The sequence below is a fragment of the Dendrobium catenatum genome, unplaced genomic scaffold (genome assembly GCF_001605985.2).
Source record: "Dendrobium catenatum unplaced genomic scaffold, ASM160598v2 fragScaff_scaffold_315, whole genome shotgun sequence".
In the NCBI taxonomy this organism is placed as follows: Eukaryota; Viridiplantae; Streptophyta; class Magnoliopsida; order Asparagales; family Orchidaceae; genus Dendrobium; species Dendrobium catenatum.
Genome location: NW_021318777.1, coordinates 869,729 through 885,499, shown reverse-complemented (window position 1 = coordinate 885,499; position 15,771 = coordinate 869,729). Strand labels below are relative to the sequence as shown.

The 15,771-nt window shown below is 35.5% G+C and overlaps 1 protein-coding gene across 2 annotated transcripts in view; it reads left to right on the top strand.

The window, feature by feature from the left end:
- Positions 1-8,087, top strand: part of LOC110115829 (AP3-complex subunit beta-A) — a 33,723-nt gene extending 25,636 nt beyond the window's left edge. For both annotated transcript variants that reach the window (XM_020849205.2, XM_028693543.1), the window contains one exon: positions 7,521-8,087. In XM_020849205.2, the coding sequence (XP_020704864.1) occupies positions 7,521-7,872 (352 nt within the window). In that variant the 3' untranslated portion in view covers positions 7,873-8,087. The remainder of the gene's footprint in view (positions 1-7,520) is intronic.
- Positions 8,088-15,771: the final 7,684 nt, after the last annotated feature.

The following is a 15,771-nucleotide window of genomic DNA, read 5'->3' as shown; positions in this document are numbered from 1 at the left end:
GGATTGTGACTTTGGATGATCAACTCATTAATAAGAGTACACATTTTAGATATCTTGGGTCTATTGTTCAAAGTGATGATGAAATAGATGGTGATATTATTCGTAGAATTCAAGTTGGATGGTTGAAGTAGAGGAATGCATCGGGCTTGTTGTGTGATAGAAAACTCCCCCTCAAATTTAAAGGAAAATTCTATAAGATAGTGGTGAGATTTGCAATGCTTTATGGTGTAGAATGTTGGCCATTAAAAGAAAAAACATAATATTAAGTTAAGTGTTGCAGAGATGAGGATGCTTATGGATGAGTGGCTTTACTCTTAGAGACATGATACAAAATGAGCATATACGTGAAAATGTTGCAGTGGCTCCAGTGAAAGATAAGATTAGAGAGAGTCGCCTTAGATGGTTTGGTCACATAAAATGGTGGCCTTCAGATGACCCGGTTAAGAAAGTAGATGTATTAGATTTGACTTATGTCAAGAAAGGTAGAGGTAGACCTAAAAAGTCTTGGTTAGAAAATATTAGAAATGATTTTTCTTTATTAGATTTAAATAAGAATTTGACTCTTAACATGACACAATGAAGAAAAAGGATTCATGTAGCCGACCCTACATAGTGGGATAAATGCTTCATGTTGTTGTTGTTTCATAAAATAAAAGCATGACCATAAATTTGCTATATTGAGAAGTTCAGAATTTTCCATGCAAATCATAAAAAAAAATTATTTCCATTAAAAGCATGAAATGTATAAGTCAATCAATCTCATAATTATTTTCGAAGTGTTTGAGCAGAAAGCCTGACCCACCATTCCTGTAATCTATCACTTGTTTGGGGAAAATTATTAGGTCCGATCACCGGACATAAAAATAGGTCCGGAAACTAATAAAATATTATTTTAAGTTAAGCGCGTCAAAAGTGCAGGTAAAATACAGGTAAAGCGAAGTCAAAAAGCGCAGTCGACGTGGCAAGTTTTAATTGAATGTCCGGACTTATTTTTAAGTCAGGTGACCGGACCTAATAATTTGCCCATGTTTGGAATGCAAACTATTGAAGAGCCATTGGATCAAGAAGGGCCAGCGGGAGTGCTGGATTAGGAAAATTAGAGGCGACTATCTATTTCTTAGAAGAAAATATCTTTATACAATAAGGAAAGAAAGAACCTACAAATTGCTCCCTTGGCTTCAAATGGCAACACTTAAATGGATCAAACAGTAGGTGGGTAGCTGCTGGGAGGCTGACCTGCTGGAAGAGTATAGTTATGGGTGATTTTTTTATTTTTATGTTTGTTATTGTAATTATTTATTTATTTTCCCTTGATGTAGATTTGGATCTAAATACTCATTAAGAAAATGAACAATCCAACATTTCCTAGCCACTTTATTTCTACTTGGCATTTGAGCAATATATTGGCTGGAAGATGAGCACTAAGAGGCATACAAAATGAAGTGTTATATGATGGGAGCTACATCTACAATGCTATTTTAGTGCATGGTTCTATTTTAAGGATACTTATGAGGACATTAGTTACTTAGATTGTGAAATTGCCCAAGTAAAATGAAGCTATATGTTTAAACGTCATGGTACCTTTTGGTGTAATTGTTAGAATTTTATTAGAAATTCAAAAGGTGAACATGATCGTATTAGAGCAATCCTAGAATGAGTGACCTCTTAGGTAGTTATACTAGTGGGATTAAATCGTGAGACTATCAAGCTAAAGTGGACAATGTCTCGATGATTAAGAATTTGGCATGTTACAAATGGCATCAATGCAAGGTTAGGATTTTTCTTTTCTAACAATTGTTATTCCTCTCTTTTATTCTTTTTTTCTTCATTATTTATAGTTTCTTTGACTTTCTTTCCAAGGAGAGTCATCATGAGTAGTGAAAGCCAAACTAAATGACAGCTTTAGGGGCTACATATTTTATCTTGCTTGAATGGAAGAAACTTCCTTAAATGCTCTCCAATTGTGAAGGACTTTTTGAAAGAAAAGGTAAAATCCATCATCTTATGGATTTTTCTTCAAAGACAAAAGACTCTAAATTTATATTTTGAAATGAAGTGGATTTCACGATCATAACATGATAATGGAACATTATGATGCCTGAAATCAGCGGGCAATATATTGTCTCTCCCTCTCCCTATTTCTCTCTCTCTCTCTCTCTCTCTCTCTCTCTCTCTCTCTCTCTCTCTAACTTTGTTTCTTTTTCTCTTTCCCTCTATCAAACTCTCCCGATGGAACTACGAACAATTATTAGGTCAGGTGACCTGACGTAACTCTGTGTTCGGACACCAATAATATGTCACCACGTGCTCTTACTCTTTACCGCGCGGCCCGACAATCCGACCCGTAACGGACCCGGGATTGCTATGTTCGCGTATTGCTCGGTATTGCTCTGTATTACTCGGTATTGCTTGGTATTACTTGGCAATAACGAGAAATATCGCTCTGTCAAGACCAATACCGAGCAATAAAGAGAAATACCACCGAGAAAAACTCGGTATTGCTCGGTATTTCTCGGTATTGCTCGGTATTGGTCTTCATAGAATGGTATTTCTCGTTATTGCCGAGCAAAATCGACCAATACCTAGGAATACCGAGTAATACCTAGCAATATGCAAACATAGCAATTTCGGCTCCGTTCCGGGTCGGGTTGTCGGGCCGCGCGGTAAATAGTGAGAAAACGTGACACTAATTTACTGGCGTCCGAACGTAGAGCTACGTTAGGTGACCGGACCAAATAAAAGTTCCTCCCGATGACGCCTCATACACGTTGAAGATATTTTAATGCTATTGAAATTTACACTAATGGAGGACTTAAATAGAACAAATAAAAATAACTTTTTGACCTAAATTTAAAAATTAAAATGATAGTATGCTAAATTCGAAATCACAAAACTGATAAAGTTAGAATAAAATTACAAAAAAGGAGTAACGTTGAACTAAACACACAGGGTTTAAAGGAGATTCGTAATGAACTTAGTAGCTCGCTGATGAGTGCAAATCAAACCTTGTGAATTCGAGTTTAATGGCTTGAATGAGAATGAGCAAACAAGCTATATTTATAGATGGAAGAATGATTTCCTATGGTGCTCACATAACTAAAATTCAACAATATAAATTTAAAAGAAAGGTCATCATGAAAAATGTGGTAAGATTTCGGTTCTCTTTTTTTGCCACAGGATTCACAACTTAGATGCACAAGTAGACAAAAAGTAGATAGTGGTTTTTTAATGTTTTAAAATAAAATAATATATGTATTTTAAAGATAATCCTCACAACCGTATCAACAACATACGCACAAGCAAATGGAATGCAAGAATTTTTAAATTTTAAATGCAAAGTCACGTTATATCCTTACACATCTCAAATAGTTACAACAACGTGATTGGTTACTAAAAAAGTGCAATGGTCAAACTGATTGCATATCATAAGTGTATCAGTGCCTCAGGCAACATACAAACAATTACTAAAGATGTAGTTCATACATATCCCATGAGCAAACAATACACGTCGGAAACAAAAATTTCTGAATATAACAAAGTGATGCACTGTTACACATTATGGTTTGCATGGTTATTTTGATAAAGTGTGCAAGGTGTGTCAAATTACTCAAAAAAATCTTGTTCGTATGCCCACTAAATGTATAATGTAAGTATAGTGAAAATGTGTCAATGCACTATGCAAGTACATAAAAAGAAGAATGTGTATATGCACCAACGTTTTAAAAGGCGAAATCGGGAATCGAGGCATTTTGACTAAGCGAGGCGAGCATGTACCGCTCGGTACCGAGCATGTACCGCTCGGAACTGAGCGGTACTGGCTCGGTACCGAGCATGTACTGAGCAATATCGAGCATGTACCTAGTGGTACTGGCTTGGTACCGAGCGTGTACCAAGTGGTACCGAGCTGTCCGAGCATGTACTGCTCAGTACCGAGCATATACTTGCTCAGTACCGAGCAGTACTGGCTCGGTACCAAGCATGTACTGAGCGATACAAGCTACTCAATAATTATTATTAATACTATTAATTATATATTTTAATTTATATTAACTAGGCTAATTATATTACTAATTAGTCAATTAATTTATGCACTAATTATACTATTAAGTACTTAATTAATTTGATTAATTATTAATATTTAAATTATATTAATTAAGTTAATCAATAATAACTAAGCTGCATCTAGGGTTTGCCTTTCATCTTCTCTTTTCGTCCTTGTTGTTCGGCTTCGTTGCTTCATAGGAGGTGTAGAGATTACACGCGTCGCTTCTTTAGCTCCTTTGTGACTGTTCGACTGCGCTCCTTCGACGACTTTCCCTTCGTGTCGGATCATAAGTTACGACATTTTGATAAGAAGAAACAACGGGAGCTCGTTGGCTCGCTGGCTTTGAAGGTAACTTTCTCCCTTTCGAGGTGCTGCCTCGATGCGCCTCGGCGCCTCACGTATTGAGGCGTACGCCTCCGTGGAAAAAGGCGTAAGCCTCGCCCGGACGTTCGAGGCTTAAGCCTCAGTTCGCCCGACCTCCGCCTCGATTCGAGGCGCGCTTCGAGGCGTCCGCCTCGAACGCCTTTTTAATCGATGATATGCACTAGTGAAAGGGCTAGCACTTTGTGTAAGTGCTTCAAAGATCATTCAAATATGCAAGCATGTTGCATGGGTACATCACGAAGCATGCAAATATGTCGTACAAATCCATAAAAAAGCATATGCAGGTAAACGAACCATTGAAATCAATTTACCCGTATATGCTTTGATTAATGCATTGAATTCTTAAATTCTAGGCCCGAGAATGTTGTGCGGTTTAAAATAAACAAAACTCAAAATTCTCTCGCTCTGAAAGGCATGTAGTCTTTTTAAGATGCGAGCAATCATTTTGAAATTTCATAAATCTCTTTTTCAAACTCAAACTAGTCAACTGATGAGTGAGATTACTACATTGACTGAAATAAGTTAAAAAATAAAAGTCAATCTGCTTTGAGTATCGTACAACCCTTCTTGAAATAATGAATAACTATCTTGAAATTCATAGTCTCTAAAAATCTAATAATCAAATTTATTTTTACATAATATTTCTCAAGCTTGTCGATTTGCTTGTTGGGCGAGGTCTTAATTTTGTCACTTCAGGTCCTACCCTTTGTCTTGTAAGGAATGAAGTTTACAAAACTTGAATTTAACAAATGATGCCCAAACAACAAGTTTCAAACAATTTAATATAAAACATATTCTCACAAATGAACGTAATCTCATAAAATATGTGTAGATATTTGGTTTTAGTTTCACATAAGCCCTACAATTTCTTGTATAAGGGGAATTCATTATAAAATGCAAGATCTTGAGTTCAATGCTTGTATAGTCGTTCACGAAGTTAGTACTTGAATATAATCCTCTGTTAGCAGGAAAGTAGAGTTTACAAGATTTAAATAAGGGTTAAATTTTAAAATAGTCTCTCGTTTATTCGTATATGATCATTTTAGTCCCAGAGTATAGCGTTGCTCTAACTTCGTCTATCGACTGTACAAAATTGATCCAAAATGGTCTATCTGAGATTAAATTGGGATTAATTTTGTGAAGTCGAGAGACTAAATTGGGATCAATTTTATATTGCAATTATAACATGAGGGGTTGCTTTGAATCAATTTTGTAGAGTTGGTGGACTAAATTAGGACAATGTGATACTCTGAGACTAAATTGGTCATGCATGAATAGTCTGGAGATTTTTTTTGGGATTTTTCTGATTTAAATAACAAAATAATAGCTTCAAATACTCGATGATGGCCGTATTTGAAGCAAATCTAAACCAGGGGATACTCTCTTTTCAAAATGCCCTTAAACCCTTATGCAGGTTATTTTGAACTCGAATTCAAATAAATTACAAAAAATATCATAAAATTCAAATAGTTCAAGTGAGATCTATTATCTTATAACTTGAAGTAAAATTCATTCACTATCTGCAACGGCGGTTAAAAAACATATAAATTTGAGAATAACATCAGCTCATGAAAAACCAATGTTTTATCAAACGTATCACTATGATTCATTCTCAAATGATATCTCGTTAGTAAAGATGTAGCATATATCCTCTAACCAATGATTTCACTGCCAAATGATGTCATAGATAAACAATTATGATTGGGGCCCTCTGATCAAGTGATTTTATTATAAAATAACACTATTAAATTTCGATAATGGGTAGAGCTCATAAATTATCCACTAGTTAAGAACCCTTAAGTAATGAATCATAGGCTGCACTTGATGGAGCATAAAACCCTTTATTAGTTAAGATTGACTTGAATTTGCTTAAACAAAAGCTCACCCTATGTTTATAAGGTTTTCTTAGATGTAGTAACTCATGGCTATTGATAATGATCATTCGATTATCTCATCTGACTAAGTAAATCAAGGACTATGTTAAACCGAGATAATGAAATCATGAGATCTTGATCGGGTTCATTATCATTTTCTCTATCATTCGCTTTAAGTATAAGGTGGTAAATTTCGAATTCTAAATTAATTTGCTATTACTATTCACTCGGTACTTATTTAACGACTAGCATTAAAAAATTCTTTATCATCACAAGGAGTATTAATCGTAGATGCTTGGGCTTGTGCGAAACTTGGAATCATATCATACAATGCTTATGAAATAAGAGGAAAAATCTCAGAGTTGTCTCATTTTCAATTTAATCTGCCTTTTAAAAGTTTGTCCCATAACCCAACTCTAAACTAGGAGAGTTTGGGGCGCAAAGTTGAGGAGCCCACACATTTATTGTGCTCAAACTAGCACCTCTACGAAGTTTGAAGAGATTTCTTCTATTTTGATAGTGTGCCTCTGGCTCTATATTCAAATTCTTTGAAGCTTTTCTTCTTGTAGGATTGATTTCATATAGCCATTTTGTTTTGATGCTTGACAAATATATTAGTACTTCCATAGTGACATGAAAGTTGTGCGTTCAAGATCAATCTTAAAGAACATGTAGAACAGTTAAGAATTAATCTGAATAGGTAACAAATTGAAAGGGATCCAAAACCCCTTGCAAGATTGAGAGGTTTTTTAAGCATGTAGATTATTATCAATTTTCTGATTCCATCCAACTTTTGCATGGAGACCATATTCATGCAACTTCCCCTATTTACAATAAACTTCAATGAAGTCCCTCACATCTTGATTATATACTGAAAATTACATTTTTGTCAGGTCAACTCCCCCTTACAGTTTCAATTAAGGTTAGGACACGAAGTGTGTCATTTGAGGTTTCGTTTGGGACGGCTTTCTTTCTGCTTCTTAAAAGAGCTTTCTAGTACAAAATGTATAGAAAGCTGCTTTAAGAAGCAGTAAGAAAGCAGTCTCAAACGAAACCTAAGTTTTCCGTGGCTTCCTCATGATGCTAAAATTCTCATCCACTTAATGTGTGACCTTAAACATCACCTCTTCATGGTCTATACCAATGAAGATGTTCCTGTTGCTTTTATAAACATAATATTGGAAAATCTGTGTTGAAATATATATTTTTTGTAACAGATGCTCGTTTGAAGGCCATATCGAAGATCTGAAGCATGAGGAGCAGAAGCAGAGTTCATTAGGGACAGACAAGATTCTTGTAGTGTCTCGGAGCCTGGCATCAAAAGTACTTAGCCACGCAAATGTTTTCCTGGTCTCCATTGATATGCCTGTTTCTTTCAGCGACGATGATGCTTCTGGGTTGCGTTTGCGTTTCAGCAGTGAAATATCGAGGAGTTCAAAGCCATGCCTTATTAGTATAGTTGCTGAAGGTAAATGTTCTGAGCCATTAAATATCTCTGTGAAAATCAATTGCGAGGAAACGGTATTTGGTCTTAATCTCTTAAACAGATTTGTAGCTTTTCTACATTGAATAAAATATCATTGCAGATTAACTTCAGAAATTGACTGTTTTGCTTCCTTTTTTTTGTCTTTTTTTTCTAAAATATGGTGAATGTGAATAAAGGATGGCTCAGAATGTGCTTTTTTGTCTTATAGAACTTCTAATGTCTGTTATTTTCATTTTTTTAGTGTAATATTGTAGAAATTATGAGACAACTATTTTAAATATGTCTGTTGTATTTTTCATGTTAAAGAGGCTTCAATAGCTGTCATGCAATGAGTTTCCTTGATATTTTGGGTTCTCAAATTAATTTAAAAATGAATAGAAATACTACATTAAGACTTCCTTTAGGAAATTCGCGATCATCTAAACTTTGATTTCAATAAATTTATAATCAAATTGAATGTCTTCGTGATAAAAATTCAAATGACATTATAAATGAGGCAATCTTATTTCAAATGAGCTTAAATTAAGCACTTAAATTATAGTGAAATTTTTTGTAAAATTCAATAGAGGATCAAATGATTTTTACATCATGTATATATAAAGTCAAATTAAGCGCCTTAATAAGAGAAATTAAATAACTCTAATATTTAATGAAAGTATCGAGCTCCACCCTTGAATATTGACTTAAAATTAGATATAGCTTCAATATCTGAAAAAGTATCGAGCTCCGCCCTAAGTTCGTTGTTGACAACACCACTAGCAACTGCTATTGCTTGATTGCTTTCTCTTGATTGCCGTTAATGGATTTATATCGCACAATCACTATTGTCCAATTATTGTGGCCCAATTGTTGACGCCCACCAACTTCCTTTCTTGTTGTCGCCAACAATATTGGTGCATGTCGTCACTTATACAGGTGTTGCACGTCGTTGACACAAACCTCAAAGCCCGCTGACTTGGTTTTCCATCATTGTCAACAATGTTGACGTATGTCATCGCTTGTAAGTGTAGAAGCTCTGTCTCTGGATACCTGTAGAAAACAGAAAGCAAAGAAAAACAACCCAGAGGAAGAAAGCTAGTACAGGATCTGAGAATGAAAATTCCTCTGTAATTCTTCCATGTCTTCTATTTACTGTAGCATGCCATACATATACTCAAGAGTAGTGAAAAGTAGAAAGTGACATGGAGAGCTAGGATTAGACCGTTAATCACCAACGGTCCTGATGAGAGAGTAGCCTGCAAAGAGTGTAGGCACATGCTAATACAGAAAGTAGTGGAGCAGTGGATTACATCCAGTAACCATATTTTCACATATAATTTACTTATTCTCATTAGCCCCCCGCAAGCTAACGTTAGGTTCTGTAAGTGTAAGCTTGGATCGGAGAAGAGCAAATCAAGGAATAGACAGAGATTTGGTGAAAAAATCTGCTAATTGATCAACTGTGTGAATATGCGAGACCTGAAGCATCTTTGCTTTAATGCATTCACGAACAAAAAGCACATCAATCTCAATATGTTTTGTTCGGCGTGAAAAACTGGGTTATGAGCAAGAGCGATTGCGGATATACTGTCACAAAATAGTGTAGTTGGTTGGCTAACGTCAATTTGAAATTCGTGTAGGAGACGTCTCAGCCATACAATATCAGTGGCAGCTGTAGCGAGAGCGCGATACTCAGCCTCCATCGAGGATCTAGCAACAGTCTTCTGCTTCTTCACTTGCCACGAAATCAAAGTATTCCCTAAGAAAGAACAATAGCCCGTAGTCGACTTTCGATCACGTGGATCTCCTGCCCAGTCAGAGTCAGAAAAGGCAGAAAGTTGAAGTGGACCAGGAATAATCGATAATCCCAGCTGAATTGTGCCTTTAACATATATGAGAAGTCTCTTGAGTAGTTTGAAATCAGTCTCAAGCGGCTGATGCATGTGTTGACATAGTTTATTCACTGTGAAAACAATATCAGGTCTTGTAATTATTAAGTACTGTAGTGAGCCAACTAGATGTCGAAACAGAGTAGCTTGATCAGGTGATAAAACTGAATCAGCAGCAACTGGGAATTTGTTCGAAGCAGGAGATGCTAATGGTTTGCAGTCAATCATACCAGCCCGATTAAGTATTTCATAAGCATACTTTGATTGTGATACGTGCAGACCAGTATTAAAATGTTGAACTTGCATTCCCAGAAAATATGAAATATTACCCAGGTTTTTCATTTCAAACTGAGCAGCTTAGGCTGAAATGAGATGCTGAATGATGGATGAATCACTTCCAGTTAGAAGAATATCATCTACATAAACTAAAATGTAGATAGTAGCTGCATGCTTCTGATAGATTAAGAGTGAAGGGTCTGCAGAATTGTGTTTGAATCCGTATGATAGCAAGTATTGAGAAAAGGTCTCAAACCATTTACGGGGTGACTCTTTTAAACCATAGATAGATAGATTTTTGGAGAAGACACACATGGTCTGGATAAAGAGGATCTTTAAATCTAGGTGGTTGAGCCATATACATTGTATCACTGAGTGAACCATTTAAGAATGCATTGGAGACATCGAGTTGGGATACAATCCATTTGAATGTAACAACTAGTGTGAGTAGAATTCGGATGGTGGGAAGCTTTGCAACAGGACTAAAGGTATCCAAATAATCAATACCATAGTGTTGATGACACCCTTGAGCAACCAACCGAGCTCAAAGACGTGCCACCGAACCATCCTAATGAAATTTTGTTTTATAGATCCACTTGGAACCAATAACATTTTGTAGAGGATTCGGAGGAACTAACCGCCAGGTTCCCTATTTTTGAAGGGCGGCAAATTCTGTGGACATTGCACGACGCCAAGACGCCTCTTTAACAGCTTGTGTAAAGCAGGTTGGATCAGGTGAGATAAGACAATTAGTCATATTGATAATGTGACGTGGCTTTAAGTTACCTGTACGCAGACGAGTAAGCATAGGATGTTTTGTGGTTTGGGAGATCAGCTGAGAAATTGGTTGTGGGGCATCATCAAATATAGAATGAGTATTGGAATTGGATGGAGAGGAAATAGCAGAACTTTGTGATGCAGGAAGAACATTTTGTTGAGCAAAATTAGGTGAAGTAGATTGTAAAGACTGAGGTGATTGAAATGTAGTTGGTACTAATAATAAAGGAGGAGTATAGATTGGCTGAATAGGGGATGTGGAGGAAGCTGTAGACGATATGAAAGGAAAAACATATTCTACAAATTTCACATGCCGTGATACAAAAATTCTGCCAGATTCACTATGATAACATATATATCCTTTTGTATTAAGAGGATAACCAATGAAAATGCAAGGTAGAGATTTTGGATGGAATTTGGAATGGATTTAAGACGGAAGAAATGGATAACAAAGACATCCAAATGTCTTGAAGGTGTTATATTCTGGTAATTTTCGGTAAAGTAGTTGAAAGGAGAAGTGGTTTTTCTAGAGATAGAAGGTAGACAGTTTATTAGGAAAATTGCAGTTTGGACAGCATGGACCCAAAAAATTGTGGGTAATTTTGCTTCAAACAGGAGAGCTCTAGCCGTCTCTGTGGTATGCCTATGTTTTCTTTCAGCTATCACATTTTGCTCGGGAGTATGAGGACACGTTTGTTGATGAATGATGCCAGATTGGTGAAGAAATAACTGAAATTGTTTGGAGTTATATTCCTTGCCACCATCAGAGCATAAACATTTTATTTTGGCATCAAACTGATTTGCAACAAGAATTTTAAAATTATGAAATGTAACGGCAACATCAAATTTTGCTTTTAACGGATATAACCAGCTAAAACGAGAGAAATCATCAATGAAAATAACATAATATTTGAAACCTTGTAAAGATAATTTTTGAGAAGGTCCCCATACATCATTATGTATTAACTGAAGAGGAGAAGTAGAACGAGAAAGAGACGGATAGAAAGGGAGCTTGTGACTTTTTGAAATATCACAAGCTTTACAATTTAGAGAAGAAGAGACAGTAGATAGAGACGGTGAAATAAACTTTTGTAGTTGAGTAAAACTTTTGAAGATGGATGTCCTAAGCGACGGTGCCACAGTGTGGTGGATGACGAGCTTGCAACAAGAGCCAGCTGAGCAGAAGGAACAGCGGACTTAATAGTTATTGGGTACAGACCTCGACGAGAGGGGCCGAGAAGGAGAATATGATTGTTCTTCGGATCCTTTATAGTGTAACCATGAGCATCAAAGAGAATAGAACAGGAGTTGTCAGTTGTGAGTTTATTAATAGAAAGGAGATTATGGCGAAGTTTTGGAACAAGATGCAATGAATTTAGATGGGCTTACGCGTAGGAGTAGGTAACAAGCCTTTACCAGTATGAGTAATTGGGAGAAGATCACCATTGCTGATCAGAACTTCTTGATTGCCAGTGTATGGTGGAGCCTGTTGCAGTTGGGACGAGTCGCTGGTGAGGTGCGAAGTCGCACCAGTGTAAAGCAGCCAATCAGAAGAAGCAGATACAGTATCTATTGCATACGCTTGAACTTGAGGTTGAAACGAGAAATCGCCTCGATACCAGCCTTTAAATGCAGAGTGACCAATCTTTCGACAAATCTAGCACTCGATTGGCGGAGACAACACTGTTTGAGAACGCTGGGATGAGTTGCGACCACGTCCGCGAGGTATAAATCGTCCACGAGATGAACGACCACGTCCACGACCTCTTTGAGCATACAAAGCCGGAATGGAGTCTTGTGTGGAAGCAAGTGATAAATCATGAATTGAATCAGCAGCAAGATTCAATTCTTCACTACACAATAGTGAATAAAAATCATCGAGACTTATGGGATTCAAATTTGTCCTGATGGCAGTTTTGAATGCCTGGTAAGTATTTGGTAGGCCATTTAGTGTATACATGATAATATCTTCTGTTGGTAATGGAAAACCGAAAGAACCAATGGCATCTACTTTACTTTTGATTTCGGATAAATACTGCATCATCGATTTATCCTTCATCGTAACGTGATGCAGCTCGTTCTTAAGCTGTAAAATCCTCGAACGATTTGTAGATTGCAACCTGCGCTCAATGGTCTGCCAAATGTCCGAACATGAGTCCATATTCAAAACATAGGTAAGAAATGTGGCGGAGATTGTGGAGTAGAGAACAACAGCAAGATTCTGATCTACTAAAATCCAAGTAGAGTATTCCGAATTTGCTTGAAGCTCACCGGAAGATGAAGAAATAAGCTTCGCAGGTTTTGGAATAGATCCATCTAAGTAGCCATCAAATCCATTTGCCGTGAAGAGTTTTTTAATCTGAGATTTCCATAGAGGAAAGTTATCGATAGTGAGCTGAAGATTGAGAATATACTTCACGTTTGTCATGAGAAACTTCAGTTGGGATGGTATGGTAATGTCAGCCATTTTTACCACAGAAGAGGAAGCTGGAAGCGAGGTAGAAGATGACACCGAGGACGTCATAAAAGAAACAGGCAATATCGATCAAGCCGTAAGGCAGAAAAAATCCTCTGATACCATGTAGAAGCTCTGTCTCTTGATACCTGTAGAAAACAGAAAGCAAAGAAAAACAACCAAGAGGAAGAAAGCTAGTACAGGAACTAAGAATGAAAATTCCTCTGTAATTCTTCCATTTCTTCCATTTACTGTAGCATGCCATACATATACTCAAGAGTAGTGAAAAGTAGAAAGTGACATGGAGAGTTAGGATTAGACCGTTAATCACCAACGGTCCTGATGAGAGAGTAGCCTGTAAAGAGTGTAGGCACATGCTAATACAGAAAGTAGTGGAGCAGTGGATTACATCCAGTAACCATATTTTCACATATAATTTACTTATTCTCATTAGTAAGATCAGTCCATGCAGTCAGCACAAACAATGGCACTTGTCAACTTTGGCGCTTGGCATCGTCAACTACACTAACGCTTGTTATTGCCAATAACACCAATACATATTGTTGAAATAATAAATTTGGTCTCTTATGACTTTATTTTGTCTATGCATGTGTTGATGTTCATGTAAAATTATAATATTAAACTCTTTCTCTTTACTACCATAAATATTTTAACATTTAATAATCATGTTGTAAGATTTTGAATATTCATTTAAAATAAAAAATTCTTTTTATTATTATTATGAGAATGTTTTCCTACTAATCAAGGCTAGTTGAATATTTTTAATCATAAATTTTCAAAAACTCCGGCTTTGTTTGAGACAACTTTCTTGATGCTTTCTAAAAAGTAATAAAAAAGCTATCCCAAACAAAATCTTAGATTGATAAACATTCATGAGATCTAAACTTAGTCAAAGAGATTCTTAATTTCGATGAGAATGTAATTATTTCTAGCTATCTTATTTGTCAAAATAATTAGAATTAGCTATAATAAATAAAAATAATGTTGTGATTTTTAGGTTAACCAATAATGCACGTGCAGTTTATATTAATAAAGCCATAAATGTCACGCCTCTTGCTTTGTTTCGTGGCTAGTCATTCGAGTGGTAGCCGTTAGGCTGTGGAATGGCAAAATCGTGAATAAGCTAATTGACTGGCTTATTTAAATTCAGTTCTATTTAAAAAATCGCCCATTTAGAAAAGCAAAAGCACATGGATTAAGGCTTTGTTTGGGACGGCTTTCTTACTGCTTCTTAAAGCAGTTTTTTATATCAAAATTAATATTTTTCTACTATAAAGTTGTTTAAAGAAGCAGAGAGAAAGCCGTCCCAAATAAAACCTAATTCAAAAGCAACTCCCCTTTAACATACCAAATAAACACTAATGATTATAAAAGTTAAGTATTAAAATAAGTTGTAATGATTTTTTCAAAAGACAGCATGAAAAGCCACGAACATAAAAAAAAAGCCTGTAATTCATTCATTTGTGATCAACTAACCTCTTTATAGCGGTAAATTGAACGATAAAATCCAATTTTTTTCGTAACATTCTAAAATGCACAGCATATTGATACCACGAGTAAATATTGATAAAAGATTGTAAGGGTCAAATAAAACGATAAATTGATGATAATAAAGAGATTAACCACAAATCAGAAAAGGGTAGATATTTCACCTAAATTAAAGCTTAATGTCAATACCAAGAAAATAAAATAAAAAAACAAATCAAAATGTATGAGATTAATTTCAACACTCACAACTTAATACTTTAGCAAAAGCTTCAAAGCAATTCCAGCAAAAACACACTTCAATGCTTAAAAGTTATAGGATAGAAACTAACTTAAACGCTTAAAAGTTTATAACTAACCTAATATACTTTAGTGAAAATATTATATAAAAATGATTTTAATGTCCTAGCACCGCAATGCTGAGACCCAATGTCGTAGCTATCACATCCTAAGATCTAAATTGGAAGAAATACATCTGCCTTTCATTTTAACAATTTAACTATAGCTTATCAATTTTTTATGAACAACGAAAAAAAATATGATTGCAAGTTGTCTATAATTGTAGAAAGAAACTTATGCATGTTGATCAAAGCCTTACATCGTACGATCCTTACTCTTTTCTGAAAATATATAAAACCACGTAATAAGCACAGAGCCTTAAAAGTAATCAAAATTTTACAATTAAAATCATGCAATATAAAAGGAAAATAAAATGCTATAAATCATATGAAAAAACTATGTATCATTATCTATATCAGTTTTCTGTAACAATCACTTAGTTTATAGTACATCATATCTCAGTCCATTATATTATCATTCATATCATCAGTATAAATGCCAGAAAACCATACAATATCAATATCAATAACCATAAATAGTGTTAATGATAGTCAACAATATCAGTGTCTGTCACAATATCTGTAGTAGTATAGTATCAGTAATCATATCAAGAATCAGTAATCAATAATAATATTAGTAATCCGATATTTCTTGAGAGTATCTTAAAAACATATTGCTCTTACACTTATGACTCTCATTCCATTGCCCCTTATAAGTCTCAAACAGTGTACTCCATATAACTCTCCTTAAATTATATGAGT